This window comes from Rhipicephalus sanguineus, chromosome 7 (assembly GCF_013339695.2).
Source record: "Rhipicephalus sanguineus isolate Rsan-2018 chromosome 7, BIME_Rsan_1.4, whole genome shotgun sequence".
Lineage (NCBI taxonomy): Eukaryota > Metazoa > Arthropoda > Arachnida > Ixodida > Ixodidae > Rhipicephalus > Rhipicephalus sanguineus.
Genome location: NC_051182.1, coordinates 100,734,558 through 100,750,317, shown reverse-complemented (window position 1 = coordinate 100,750,317; position 15,760 = coordinate 100,734,558). Strand labels below are relative to the sequence as shown.

The 15,760-nt window shown below is 48.3% G+C and overlaps 1 protein-coding gene across 5 annotated transcripts in view; it reads right to left on the bottom strand.

The window, feature by feature from the left end:
- LOC119399672 (uncharacterized) overlaps positions 1 to 15,760 on the bottom strand; it is a 36,707-nt gene that overhangs the window by 13,210 nt on the left and 7,737 nt on the right. For 2 of the 5 annotated variants that reach the window (XR_007416900.1, XM_049417810.1), the window contains exon 2: positions 1,772 to 1,867. Coding sequence is in view for 2 of the 5 variants with exons in the window: in XM_049417810.1 (XP_049273767.1) it covers positions 1,772 to 1,867 (96 nt within the window). In the remaining 3 variants the exon portion in view is untranslated. Of the gene's footprint in view, positions 1 to 1,771; positions 1,868 to 3,194; positions 3,285 to 3,575; positions 3,639 to 15,760 lie in introns of all 5 variants that reach the window. The other 3 variants (XR_007416902.1, XR_007416901.1, XM_037666494.2) reach the window with 3 other exon arrangements.

The window sequence follows — 15,760 nt, the reverse complement described above, 5'->3', positions numbered from 1 at the left end:
TTGCTGCCAGCCTCACTTCGTATGACATTACATGTTGTTGCTGTCGTGTTCATTGCTTCGCCCTTGCGGTGAAACTGACTTTCAACAGCCAAGCTGTTTAACAAATCGTTCGTTGCTTGTCCGGCGAACCAAAAAATCGCACCATGTCCCCGTAAAGGGAACGGTGAGTAGTATGCGAAGCAGTCATGAGTCGACTTAGATTTATGTAAATGTTTTATTTTCTTGATCACTGTTCTTGGTCCTTCCATTCGAGGTTCCCCTGATTTTGGTACTCGTCATATATGACTTTAAGCTCAGAGGAACGTTTCCCCTTGAGTATAACGGCCTTGTGGTCCGTGAAGTATAAATTTAATGGCTCTTTATGCGAAGGTTGTAGATTGAAGTTTGAGAATGCGATGTAAACGCGCCCGTTTCGCTTCGAATTCGCGAGCCCGCTGCTTCGGATCGGCTGGGGCACTGGCTACGCCGACGAGACGCCGGGGGCACAGGCCTCGTTCATAAGCTGCATCGCATCTAAGGGTATCTTGCATGATTTATGGCGTAGTGGGTACCTTGCATGCATGACAATGATTTATGACGTAGTGGGTACCTTACATGAATGACGATGATTTATGGCGTAGTGGGTACCTTGCGTGACATATTAGAGCACGCGCCGCAGTGGAGTGAGCGCTCTACCGTACCTCCATATGTCAGGCAAGCATTCCTTTCTGCACACCATGCGCGAGCTCTCCTCTCGTGCCAACATTTGGTTCTCTTTTTTCTTCCATACATCTAGTGGCACCGTTCTCTCAGGCAAACATTATTTTCTGTACACCATGCGCGAGCTCTCCTCTCGTGCCAACACTGGTTTTCTTGTTTCTTCCATGCATCTAGTGGCACGCGGGCACTGGCTACGCCGACGGGACGCCGGGAGAACAGGCCTCGTTCATAAGCTGCTTCGCAACTAAAAAATATCATCATCATAAACGGGTATGTGCCACAGAAATTTGGTAAATCCCACTAATCACCATAAGCAGATATGTATCAGAGAAATGGAGTTAATGCCCGCTACTCACAACTGGTCCACTAAAAAGAAGGAGGCTATAGTTAACCCAACAAATGACTTTGAATCGGTGGCGGCGAGCCGAAGACCCCGAGTACGTACAACGAGTGTACTAGGGAACGGGAAAGGCAACGACAGCTGCGAGAAGACCTCGAAGCGATGGAAGGCTACGCTAACGACGACGCGCCCGTAGCTCTATGAGAGGTGCGAGCGCTTAGTTTCAGAGCGAGGTTCTGTGTCTGCAGTTTGGACATTCGTGTCGTGTCTGTGACAGTCTGTGGTTTAACACGAACCTCTCTGCGCAGAGAATCAATGTTTCTGCGTTCATTCTCGGCGCAGAGAGGTTTGAGAACCTAGCATCACCTAGCTAAAGCCTAGCAATGACCTAGAAGCAACCTAGAAACAACCTGCATCACCTAGCTAAGGCCTAGAAACAACCTGAAAGCAACCAGATTAGTCTTCATACTCGTCCAGTTTTGCTGTTTGAAGCCTTGCGTGGCCTAATGCAAGCTTCGAAAATTTTAATATAGAAATGCCAATCAATCGTTGGCGAGAGCTATCGGTGGTTTATGATTCGAAACTACGCAGTTCCACAAGCGCAAAACAACACAATTGAAATTGAATAGCAAGTACGATGTAATGTTCTAAGTTATACGCTCTTGCACAAAGAAGCAAGAAATAATCGGTTAACTTTATCTTAAGACGAAAGAAAACGGTTATGTCACTAACCAATTCTTTCGCACAAATGTAGAGATGCCTGTAGCCAAATTATTGCAAATATACAAAGAATTTTCATCATCCCCGCTTTCAGGAAAGGGTATGGAGCTGGAAAGAGAAAAAGACCTAGTTGAACCATGTGTAATGCGTCGTTCATATATTTTTTGAAGCGTTCATCTATGATTCTATCAGTGCGACGCCCTGGCATCGCTACAAGGATATTTAGAAAGAACAAGACGTATTCCCTGAACGCTCCCCTGCACATCTTTTATATAGTCCTTATTCTTGCTGGCGACGCCTTTGAACACCTTCTATTACTCTAATTTGTTCAATGACAAATCATAACGCCATACTGGTTTCCTTACGCAAAACGCATTTGGGATCCTTTAAGGTAATTGTTTAAATCAGCAAGCAAATCAGAAGTGCGGAGGATGAGGTCACGTGGTCGACTTTATACGGCATGGTGGAAATTATCCTCCATCACATTCGATCTCCTGCACGTTATATGTATTTTAACAGTGGCTATCAATCTAGACAGCAGCGTCAGGCAACAGCCTCGATGAGCAAAAGCTGGTGTCCGAATCGGAAGCTCGCTCTCTTTCGCCCCGCATGCCTTCGTTTTGGTGTGATGCCAAGGAGGCTTGGTTCAGAAATGCTTACTTCGAAAGTAACATTATTATTCAATGTGGTAATGCCCATGTGCACCGGGAAGTTCAGTGGTTCCTTTTGGCGAGTACGAAAGCGAATGCCAGTAAAGTTGACAAATTCAGAAGTATGCTTACTTGAACAAAAAAGGCCTATATACGTAATTAATAGCGCTAAGCAATGTGAAAATTTGGATATTTTTATATTTCGCAGCAAAGTATATCTGGCTAACCTCCCTGTTTTCACATCTGTCGCGTGCTTCCTCCAGTTTAGTGTTACTGCATTTAAGCGTAAGGCAAAAAAAAACTGAGTTGCCACAACATAGCACAGAATAGAAAATGATTTCGACTAATATAGAAGGGTTCGTTTGAACATTATGGAATAGGCATTGAATGTTAGCACAATGACATATATTAAGCGGGTTTTGGCAAATGTAGAAAGGTTGCGGCTTGTGAAAATAGCAGTGTTTCGTCGCATTGTAGTGATCATAAAATAAAATATCTCTATCTTTAGAGCAGCAATATACATAGTTCAGGCAAGAAGAAATAAATATCAAATTATTTGCGTTAGAATGTTATTGAATGAAGAACATCTATCATGATTTTCACATTATGTTCTAGCATGCTAGATAAATCTGGAGGTTTGGATACTGCCCTCTAGTCAAAGCGTATTTGTTCATCCTTAAGGCTTTTGCCTTGGCGGAATTAAACTAGATTTATATGAACTCGGTACTTCATCAGTATTAACAATTTTTATAAATAGTTCATGCAACACTAGAAAAGAGAGATACCTTTTTTGTAGCACAATCCTTGATTAAGTTTGAAATCCTGTCTATGCAGAGCCAAAAACAGCAACAGAGTTAGCCTGCCCATGACCAACTCTGGAATGTAGTCATGAAAAGTGAAGACTACACTGTAAGTAAAAAGCTTTAAAATTTATTTTACGTCCAAAAAAAAGGAAACAGGAGTGCGCCTAGAAGCCACCTGTTAGGCAACGTCCATGGACGGCACCTGCGTCACCACCATGAGCGTTTGCACACTCCGTTTCTTCTGATACCCTCCAAAGGATTGCCTGTTTGTTTGACATGCCGTCTGAATGTGCCCTGGCTATATTTCTTGACTGCCTCGGACAGCGTGCCGTGCTCGAAAACACGAGAGAGCACCGCACCTACCCCATACTGCGATGCGTCACAGGCCAGCTTCAATGGTCGATCCGGGTCGTAATGGGCCAGCACCTGCGGCCATGACAACAATCATTTGACTTCTTTGAACGATTCTTGGCAGCAGTCGACCTAGCACCAAGGAGCGTCTTTCCATCAAAGCTGGTGTAAAGGGCGGAGCAACTGTGCATACATTAGGCACAAACTTTTCATAATAGTTCACGACACCTAGGAAAGACGGGAGTTGCTGTTTGTTTTTCGGTGTGGCAGCGTTTATGACTGCTTAATTTTCTCCGGTGACGCAAATATTCCTGCTGCACGAATTTTATGCCCCAGGTAACAGAGCTCATTCTGAAAAAAAAAAACCGCACATTTCTTATTATTGCGATAGCAATTATATGGACAGTCTCGGCTGGAAAATGTCCGTCCCCGTCGCCGTCATTCACCGTATATGTATAAGTATGTATATATATAGAAAAGCCACAAAGATAAATATTTCAGGACTATTTTCCGACGCGTGGAATCGAACGGGCGACCTCTCGCTTTGCAGCCCGCCGCGTTTAGGCCACGACAGCACAATCTTTCAGCCTGCTAACGGCGAGCTATTTATATACACCATGTACTTCAGCAGGCTTTCTTAGTTGCCACACAGATGGAGCGATGTGCGCGCGTGTGGTAGAGAAGCGTGTGGCGCGCTTTAAAGATCGTCGCCCCGCTCCTGCGAATGCCGTTGCTCTTCGTCCTACAGGGCGTGGTCGCTTTCGTGCGCTTATCTCGAGGAAAGAAGGGGCAGCCGGTGGGGTGCTTCGCTTCGCTCGCTGCAGCGGCCGCGTTTGCGAAAGGAGCGCGCTGTTCAAACAGAAATAACTAACACTTGTGACAATTAGTTCGCGCTCGTCTTGTGTACCTGTTCGTTCGTTTCGTGCGTCCAGCTTTATGTTTGAGCAGTGCGCTTCAAGTGCCGAGCTCTGACGCATTAGCTCGCGCTCGTCCTGTGTGCATTCTTTTCGTGCGTCTTTTGGGCTCGAGCGACGCGCTGGCAATTTCGAGCTGCTTTCCGTTCTTCGCGTTACACTCCACTTTATTGCTATCGCATTCATTGCTTCGCCGTTGCGGCGAAAGTGTAACTTTTTTCTTTATCCTGGCGCTTTGCTCCAGCAAACGTTTCAAGACTACTTCCAGGCCTATCAAGTGTTTTTCGGCGTTTTTTCCTGTGACTGAGATGTCATCGACGTAACAACAAGCTCCATTTAGCCCCTTCAGCACCGGGTCCATTATTTTCTGGAAAAATACCTGGCGCCGATGCTATTTCGAAAGGTACCTGTTGACTGTAAACAGCCGTTCTTGTGTGTTCAAAGGCAAGTACCTCTGCAAGTGTTCCGACATTAGTACTTGTTCACATGCCCTGATGAGATAAATATCAGTAAAATGATCTCGTACAGCCAACACATTGAATAGATCATCGATTTTCGGCAGCGGGTGTTGTGTGATGTCCAGTGAGGGATTTATCGTTGTCTTATGATCCCCGCATAGGCGTATGCTGCCATCATTTATCACATGGACCGCGGGCGTGGCATACTCCGCTGTATTGACGGGTGTGAGTATTTCCAGTTCAGCCAATTTTTCTATCTCTTCTATTGCTGACTGCATTGCGAATGGCACATTTCTTGCTTTTAAGAACCTCGGCTGATGGTGAGCTTCAAAAACAGCTCGGCCCTTTCTTCTGTATACCGCCTAGCTCATCCTTGAACAGCGTTTTGTATTTTTCTAGCAACGCATCTAGCCTTTCCTTCGTTCGGGAAGACGAGTCGAACACTGACCTTGAGACCTGGTTGAGGCCCCCAATTCGGTTGCAGTCTAGACGTACAGTGTGCAGCCATTCACGTCCTGGCAGCGGTAGTCGTGCTTGATCGACGAGTTAGAGTGGTAGTTTCGCCGTCTGTCCAACGCGCTGCAAGTTGACGACCGCCACGCCGCAAGTTTGGACGAGTGCTCCGGTATAGGTGCGCAGGCCGACGTCGGCTGGTCTGCAGCTGGCTGAAGAGAACTGCTGCTTGAACTGCTTCTAAGGCATGATAGACACCGCGGATCCCGTGTCAAGTTCCATGTCCAGCAGTGCTCCACTTATTTTTAGTTCAACAAAGTAGGAGTGCGGCTAGAGGCCACTTGCCTGAAACGTCCATGGGCGCTACATGCGTCACCACCATCAGCGATTTCACTCCCCGTTTCTTCTAATACCCACCAAAGGATTGTCTGTTGCTGCGACATGTCCTTTGAATAAGCCCTTTCTTTCTACACTTATAACAAGTATCCCTAACGTGAGGGCATGATGAATGAGTGTGGCTTCGATAACCGCAGGGATAACAAGCCAGTAGCTGCCTACCGGCAATCGCTTGCACGTCGTAAAGATCAGCAGAAGCATCATCACCTTGTCCCTCCACTTTGTGCAGCTGCGTGGCCAGCGACTCCAAGACTGAAGAGGTCAACCCCTCCTTGTATGCCGTCCAGTCAACAAACATGGTAAGCTATGTCATATATGTTAAAAGAGTAACATTGAACGACTCCAACTGGCCCAGCTGTCCCGCAGACTGAATTGTCGCTTCTTCACCAAACTGCTCGCTACTTCTCAATTTTTTATCCCATCTTTTGTCGCCAGTGTCAGGGACTGCTATATCAGGGTTGGACGGGGAAAACTGCACTTATTGCCCGAAACTTACGGGCTGATGGATACATCATGACTCAGGCGATAGCGTATTGAGCATTACCATATAAGCACTTGTGCCCACATGCGCACTAACGACAGTCTGGTTATCAGCCGCGCTATCGGGAACACAACACATACTACAACTGCATACTTTGCCTACAATTCCCTACAGGTTGTATCGCCTAATTACGACTGGCTCGCATTGTTTTTGCTGGATAAAGCATTGTTTTACTTAGACATAAACATTCATTTGACATACAAGCGGCGGTTTCCTTTCGGTCCTCCTAGAGTGCTCAGTGGCAAAGTCCCCTCCATTGCTTGATAAAATTTCATTGAAACAATGTTTCTTACGCGATAACTAACTAGCACTCTTAATATTTGGCTCGTAAGAAAGAATACCTAATTGTCGACATGAGCAAGGGCTCGCTCGGGCTTTTGGAAAGCCCTAAATGAGCTCCTGTCGTTCTTGCAACGTAACATACAACATACGGTGCTCACACACATCATCGAAATGTCACACACACACACACATGTGTAGATATATATATATAAAGGAAAGAAATGTTAATTTCAAGGGCTCGTTTTCTTTGTTATACACAATATTAATGAGAACTAACAGACAACAATGCCAAGGAAAGTATAGGGGATGTTTTTAGTAGTAAATGTAAGGTAAGTGTGAACAAAGAAAAGTGGACGAAAAGATAGCTTGCCGCGGGCAGGGACCGAACCTGCGACCTTCGAATAACGCGTCCGATGCTCTACCAACTGAACTACCGCGGCGGCCATCCCCTGTCCACTTTATAGGGTATATATGTACATTTTAAACGTGGGAGCGTCAGTAAGCGCCGCCAGTAGCCATGACGGCGAGTGTGGAACACTCTTTTTCTGCCTGTTGGCGTCACGTAGCACGTGAACTTATACGAGCTGGCAGCTGACCAATAATCCCTCGCATACTACCTGAAAGCATCAAGTCTGCCAGAACGAGGCCCTCGCTATGAATGAAGGAAAGAAGTGTTAATTTCAAGGGCTCGTTTTCTTTGTTATACACAATATTAATGAGAACTAACAGACAATAATGCCAAGGAAAGTATAGGGGATGTTTTCAGTAGTAAATATAAGGTAAGTGTAAAAAAAGAAAAGTGGACGAAAAGATAGCTTGCCGCGGGCAGGGACCGAACCTGCGACCTTCGAATAACGCGTCCGATGCTCTACCAACTGAGATACCGCGGTGGCCATCCCCCCGTCCACTTTATAGGGTATATATGTACATTTTAAACGTGGGAGCGTCAGTCAGCGCCGCCAGTAGCCATGACGGCGAATGTGGAACACTCTTTTTCTGCCTGTTGGCGTCACGTAGCACGTGAACTTATACGAGCTGGCAGCTGACCAATAATCCCTCGCATACTACCTGAAAGCATCAAGTCTGCCAGAACGAGGCCCTCGCTATGAATGAAGGAAAGAAGTGTTAATTTCAAGGGCTCGTTTTCTTTGTTATACACAATATTAATGAGAACTAACAGACAATAATGCCAAGGAAAGTATAGGGGATGTTTTTAGTAGTAAATGTAAGGTAAGTGTGAAGAAAGAAAAGTGGACGAAAAGATAGCTTGCCGCGGGCAGGGACCGAACCTGCGACCTTCGAATAACGCGTCCGATGCTCTACCAACTGAGCTACCGCGGCGGCCATCCCCCCGTCCACTTTATAGGGTATATATGTACATTTTAAACGTGGGAGCGCCAGTCAGCGCCGCCAGTAGCCATGACGGCGAGTGTGGAACACTCTTTTTCTGCCTGTTGGCGTCACGTAGCACGTGAACTTATACGAGCTGGCAGCTGACCAATAATCCCTCGCATACTGCCTGAAAGCATCAAGTCTGCCAGAACGAGGCCCTCGCTATGAATGAAGGAAAGAAGTGTTAATTTCAAGGGCTCGTTTTCTTTGTTATACACAATATTAATGAGAACTAACAGACAATAATGCCAAGGAAAGTATAGGGGATGTTTTTAGTAATAAATGTAAGGTAAGTGTGAAGAAAGAAAGGTGGACGAAAAGATAGCTTGCCGCGGGCAGGGACCGAACCTGCGACCTTCGAATAACGCGTCCGATATATATATATATGTAACGTATGAACAAGGCGATGGTAGGAGAAGGCGACGAAGAAGAAGTGCGCGTGCATTAGAAAAAATGCATGGCAACTGAACCACGACGCGTCTCTGTTTTGTAACGTTACACAAGTCGACAGGATCGACCTCATCAACCTGCCATGGCTAAGCCGAAGCCTCCGCTCAACATACCGAAGTACAAGGGAACACCAGAAGACGTCCCCGTCGACAAGTGGCTTCTTCTTTTCGATACGAAGGCGGTCGAGGCATCGTGGACACACAGCGATCGGGTCAGTCAGTTCAGCGAATACATCGAAGGGGAAGCGTTCAAGTGGTACCTAACAGAGATTTTCGGAAAAGGCGAGACATGGGACGATATCAAGAGCGGCATGCAAAACCGCTTTGCTACGACCGACGGAGATGCATTCCGTCTCTTCATTCACTACCGGCTGAAAGGAGGGCAGACCATCAAGGACTACTACGACGAGAAAAAACGACTGGGCTCCTTGGCCGACCTTAAAGAGTGCCACATCATTTCTGGACTGACTGACGGTGTTCCTCCTGATGTGGAACTAGCGCTCGCCGGACTGTCTTTCAACTCGTCATCAGAGTGGCTCGCCGCTGCTCAACGGGTCGAGACATCCTTAAAACGGGTGAGAGGAGTTTCTTTTGCTCGTAATCCTGGCACTACATCAGGAGCTTCACGTCTCTTCAGCAAACCGCAGCAGCCAACGTTGACTTCTCGACCGCGTGCCCCACAAAACGAATGTAGATATTGCTCTGCTGCTGGCTTCCCACGGCAGTTTCACTGGCACAACGAATGTCCGCGCCGCGGCAACGTGTCCGCTATTGAGACTAGACCGGGAAACGAGGAGAGCGACCCAGAGTTTCATTAATACGCTTCAAAGCTCTCATCAACGGAAGGTCAGTAACTGCAATTCTTGATACAGGAGCAACCATTACTTGTATCAGTGAGGATGTGTACAAACAGCTCAAACTTCAGTTGATGAGAGACTCAAGCATCGCTGTCCAGCAAGTTACTTCAAGCATTCGAACTTTGGGTCGCGTAAACATTCACTTGCAAATTGGGAATGTAACAAAGAAAGTTTATGTACACGTTCTGCGAGGCATGAGAACGCAATTAATTCTTGGCCTAGACAGCGCTTCGTACTTCAATCTTTCTGTAAATTTGGAAAACAAGTCAGTGACGCAAGGACATCAAAATTTGAACCTACCGGATCATAATGAAAAGCAAACCATTGAAGCCCCGCTGATGAACACCCTGACTTCGGAAAACTTATCAGAGCGTGAATCTGCAGTGCTCGACTCTCTTTTAAACAAGTATGACGAGATCTTTTCGAAATCCCAAACAGATATTGGATGCATCACTACTGAGCAACATAGGATCGCACTTACCAATGCTGTCCCAATTCATCGAGCACCATACAGATGTTCACAGGCAGACAAAGCGGAGATTAACAAACAAGTTGACGCCCTCATTAAGCAAGGGGTTGTGAGGCCTTCGTTGTCCCCCTACGCCGCACCGGTCATCTTAGCGGAAAAGAAGGGCGAAGGACGTACTCGGCTATGTATTGACTACCGCAAGCTCAACGCCATAACGGTACCCGACTATCAACCAATTCCACGTATAGATGATATTCTTGACCACTTGGGAAAGGCGGAGTTTTTCACTACGTTGGATGTAACGTCCGGATACTGGCATGTCCGAATGCATCCCGATGACGTTCAGAAAACTGCGTTTGTCACGGCTAATGGTCATTATGAGTGGTTGGTAATGCCGTTCGGGTTAAAGAACGCTCCGGCTACATTTGAAAGAGCCATGAAATCAATAATAGCCAAACATCAGCTCACTAATGTTAACAACTACTTTGACGATGTGGTCGTATACTCGGAGACATTTGACGATCATATACGACACCTTGAGGCTTTATTGAAAGCTCTTAAAACCGAGAACGTAAGACTAAAACGAAAAAAGTGCCAGTTTGCAAGATCCAGCATTGAATACTTGGGCCACAAGATTTCACGTGGAATAGTGACACCTAAGCAAAGTAACGTGGCTGCAATACTCAGATTTCCGACACCTAAACGAGAGAAAGATCTCCAGCGTTTCCTGGGCACTGTAAACACTTACAGACAGTACATCCCTCATTTCAGCGATATCGCTCTTCCCCTCACGAAGCTACTCTGCAAAGGCAGCAAGTGGTCGTGGACAGAAGCATGCGAGCAAGCCTTTCGGGAACTGAAGGAGCGAATGACTGAAGAACCGGTGCTTCGCATATACGATCCTTCTATACCTTGTACTGTGTACTGTGACGCGTCTGCCGAAGGCATTGGTGCAGTGCTGAAGCAGCCTGACGACAAAGGCAAGGAACATCCCATTGCCTATTATTCCCGCAAACTACTGAAGCATGAGATGAACTATGCTATTACAGAGAGAGAATGCCTTGCCATTATAGATGCCATTGATAAATGGCATTGCTACCTTCACGGAAAGCCATTCACTGTCGTAACGGATCACTCTGCACTTCAGTGGTTGAAAAATGTTAAGAATCCTCAAGGTCGTCTCTTCCGGTGGTCTTTAAAGCTGTCAATGTATGAAGTCAACATCAAACATCAAAAAGGCGTAAGCAACGTACAAGCGGATACACTCTCCAGAGCCCCCATAGTTCAACTTCTGTCACACGACGAACTTCAACGATGCGCCAATGAGCACCCAAGAGGACCGTATTCATTGGAAAACAACATAGTCATCGTCAAAAGAAAAGGACTAAGGAAGATATATGTGCCACATGAACTGCGCCCTACCATTCTTAAGAACGCACATCAACATTTCGGGCATGTCGGAGTGAAGAAGACACTGTCACTCCTGTCTCCACAATACTATTGGCCGGATATGGTAACCGATGTTGCCACCTATATTCGGCATTGCGATACATGCCAGAGATGCAAGAAGACGAAAACAAAGAAGTATGGGACACTTGAATCACTGCCTCCAGCTGAAGAGCCTTTTGACCTCTTCGCAATGGACACCATTGGAGGATTTTCTGGATACGGCTCATCAAAAAGGTTTATCCATTTGGTTATTGATCATGCTACTCGCTACGTATGGGCGTTCGCTCATAAAAGTGAAAACAGTGACGCCTACATCTCATGCCTGAAAACCATTTTTGCTGCGGGAAAACCAAGGAAGTTCCTTTCAGATCGTGGAACGGGATTCACTGCAGGAAAATTTAAGCAGTTCCTAAAGCACAACCGAATACATCAACTCTTCACTTCATCTCATCATCCGCAATGCAATGGTATGAATGAGCGGACAAACCAGACCATTGTAACCAGACTTAAATGTAAGATCAATGACGAGCCACAGAAGTGTTGGACAAAACTGCTCTCGGAAGTAATAGACGAATACAACAGAACGCCCCACGAAGTTACTGGCTACGCACCTTCATTCCTGATGTATGGAATTCCATCGTATCCAACTATTCTGGAACAACGAGAAGAAACTGTTGAAGAAGCGCGGAAAGCTGCGGTTAACAATTCCATCGCCTACCACAATAAGAACAAAGTCGTCTATGATAGGAAATTTCTCCCGATTGAGTTCCAAGTCGGTGACTTCGTCCTTTACGAGACACCATGGCATCCCAACAACGGCAAACTGAGTTCCATCATGGAAGGTCCTTACAAGATTCTACGCAAGGTCTCACCAGTGAACTACGAGATCAACCGCTCTGTGTTTCCTTTAGGTAGAAACTCTGATATTGTTCATGTTAGCAAACTGCGGCGTTATTTTGTACCTTCTGAACTGCGACTTTCTCGGGGGGAGGGGGAAAAGTGTAACGTATGAACAAGGCGATGGTAGGAGAAGGCGACGAAGAAGAAGTGCGCGTGCATTAGAAAAAATGCATGGCAACTGAACCACGACGCGTCTCTGTTTTGTAACGTTACATATATATATATATATATATATATATATATATATATATATATATATATATAAGTATGAGAGGTGGCACTTCAAGAAAACTTCATTTATTACGTCGACGTTTCGGTCAGAGCCTGACCTTTCTCAAGACGAAATGTTCAGCAACCACTCTCAAGATCGAAATGTTCGGCAACCACTCCTTCAACTATATATATATATATATATATATACATATATATATATATTCTAGCGAAAGTTCCTACTCAGTAATGGGTCGTCCTCTCGAGCGCCTTCCAGTGGGTCGTTCTCTTCACTGAGAACACGCTCCTCGTGCCGAGAGTCGGCCCCGCTTTGACTGTCGCTGCCGTGCGCCGTCGCTGAGTGCCCGTTAATAAACGTCTTGACAATTTGGTGGAGGCGCTGTGCCCTTTAAACAACTACGGGCCGCATTCGATGCCCTTGGAGCTTCGATCCCGTACCGTGCCTGCTACCATGACTCAAGACGCCGCCCAGCAAACGCCTCCTCTTGCACCGACGCCATGCCCGGGTGTCTCCCGCATCCGCAACCCTCCTATCTTCACCGGCGCGTATGGCACGGACGTCGAGGACTGGCTCGCGATCTACGAGCGTGTGAGGGTCCCCAATAAATGGGACGAGGCAGGCAAACTGAGCAACCTCGTTTTCTACCTCGCGGGTGTGGCAAGTCTATCGTACAACAACCACGCATCCGATTTCGCTACGTGGTCCGCTTTCAAGACCGCCATCATCGACGTGTTTGGCCGCCCTGCCGTTCGCAAGCTGCAAGCCGAACAGCGTTTACGTGAACGAGCCCAGCAGTCCGGCGAGTCTTTCACGAGCTACATTGAAGACGTGCTCGACTTGTGCAAGAAAGCCAACGCAACCATGTCTGAAGCCGACAAGATCCGGAACGTCATGAAAGGCATCGACGACGATGCCTTCACCATGCTACTCGCCAAAAACCCTCGCACTGTGGCAGAGGTCATCACGCTGTACCAAAGCTACGAGGAGCTGCGCCGGCAGCGGCTGATGACGCGTCGACCTCCATCACGTGACGCCGATCTCGCTGGCTTGTCGGCCGTCTCGGACTACTCCGTCTTACTCGCCGAAATCAAGTCATTCGTTCGGGAGGAAATTGCCCGCCAGTTCTCCCTACTGGCCTTCTCTCACCCGCAGGATGGTGTACAGTCGTCGAGCACACTGCTGCCTCCCCTATGCCGGGCTCTTGAGCAGGAAATCGCGGAGGTCAAGCCCGAATACCACCAGCCCCATCCGGCGTCTGCGCCGCTCAGTACAAGTTGCAGCCAGGCCGCCCCCAGCGCTCCCTGTGGTGCCCCCGCTAACATACGCTGGAGCCGTCGCCCGGCCTCAGGCCTTCGAAGCGAGTGTGCCGGCTGCGTACGCCGACATCATCCATACGCCCCGACTGCAGCCCACCATGCAGTCGTCATATCAGCAGCCGCCCGGTCCCTCTCGTCCTGCCACTTGGATGGGCCCTAGCCCGGCAAACCGATGGCGCACTTCCGACAACCGCCCGATCTGCTTTGCGTGCGGTTCCGTCGGTCACGTCGCCCGCTATTGCAACCGCGTGCAGCCGCCTCGAGTCGAATCAGCCGTCACCAACCAGTCCAACCGCCCGTATTATGACCCGCTGCCGCCTATGTCACCGACGTCACGGCCAGGTCCATCTACCCGTCGTTCACCGACCCCACGACGCCGCTCACTGTCAGCGATGCGGCCTCGTCCGGTCGCACGAGACCACGAAAACTAGTCGTCGCAGTCCAAGAGGCAAGGGCTGCGACACTATCGAACAGCCAAAGCCCTCAGCAAAACCCATCAAACGTAGTTGACGTGTTTGAGACGGTGTGCGCACATCGGCCCTTGTAGACACTGGAGCTGCCGTTTCCGTTATGGACGCTAAATTTAGCCGACTGCTACGAAAAGTGACGACGCCACTTTCCGGGCTCTCGCTCCGTACAGCCAGCGCTCACAGTATTCACCCGACAGCGGTGTGCACAGCCCGTGTCATGATTCAGGACGCTCTGTACGCCGTCGAATTCATCATAATTTCCTCATGCTCTTACGACGTCATCCTGGGATAGGATTTTCTCGCCCGTCACGCCGCCGTAATTCGTTGCGCACCAGCCGAAATAGAGCTGTCACCATTCTCAGATTTGACACCGGCGGACAGTCCACCGGCTGCGACCAAGGTACTCGTCAAAGACGACACCACACTTCCTGCAAACTCGTCAACGGCTGTGTCAGTCTGCTGCACCGGTCTCGCCGACGCCGTTGCACTCCTCTCTCCATCTGACCGCGTTTTCACTAGAAAAGGCTTCTTGGTGCCATTTGCGACCGTGCAAGTCATTCAGGGCGACACCGATATTTTTGTTAGGAACCCATCCCCGTACATTGTTAGGTTGGTGCGAGGGGAATGTCTCGGTAGAGCGGAAGCCCTCGAGGACGCACAAATTATGGGCGCACCGGGTGACACGCACTGCGCCAGCTCCCATTCGCTCAGTGCTGTTTCCACATCTGATTCGTCACCCGCTGATATTTTGGTTCCTCGATTGCTGAACACCTTGCGTCGGTCGAGCGTTCCCAGCTTCTATGCCTGTTGGAAGAATTTCGTTCTTCGTTCGATGTAGCGCAAACTTCTCTCGGCCGCACGTCTGCTGTCACGCATCGCATCGACACTGGCGCCGAACCACCACTGCGGCAACGTCCATATCGCGTGTCGCCAACAGAGCGTCGTGTAATTACCGAGCAAATCGAAGACATGCTTCGCCGCGATGTTATTGGACCCTCAAACAGCCCTTGGGCGTCTCCTGTTCTCGTTGCGAAGAAGGACGGCTCTGTGCGGTTCCGTGTGGACCACCGATGACTCAATAGGATCACCCGTAAGGATGTTTATCCCCTACCTCGAATAGACGATGCCATTGACAGCCTGCAAGGAGCAGAGTTCTTTTCATCGCTGGATTTGCTCTCAGGGTACTGGCAAGTCCCCAAGGCCGATGACGCTCGACCGAAGACAGCGTTTGTCACACCCGACGGCTTGTGCGAATTCAACGTCATGCCGTTTGGGCTGTGCAATGCGCCCGCGACCTTTGAGCGCATGATGGATACCGTTCTGCGCAACTTGAAATGGCACACGTGCCTATGCTACCTCGACGACGTCGTCGTTTTCGCCCCGGACTTCTCAACACACCTTCAACGCCTGCGGCAGGTTTTGACGCGCTTGAGCGACGCCGGGCTACAAATGAATCTAAAGAAGTGCCGATTTGCAGCACGGCAGCTGACGATACTAGGATACGTGGTGTCCAAGGACGGCATCCTCCCAGATCCAGCCAAGCTTCGGGCCGTGGCAGAGTTCCCCAAAGCTACGTCTGTCAAAGAACTGCGCAGTTTCGTAGGACTATGCTCCTACTT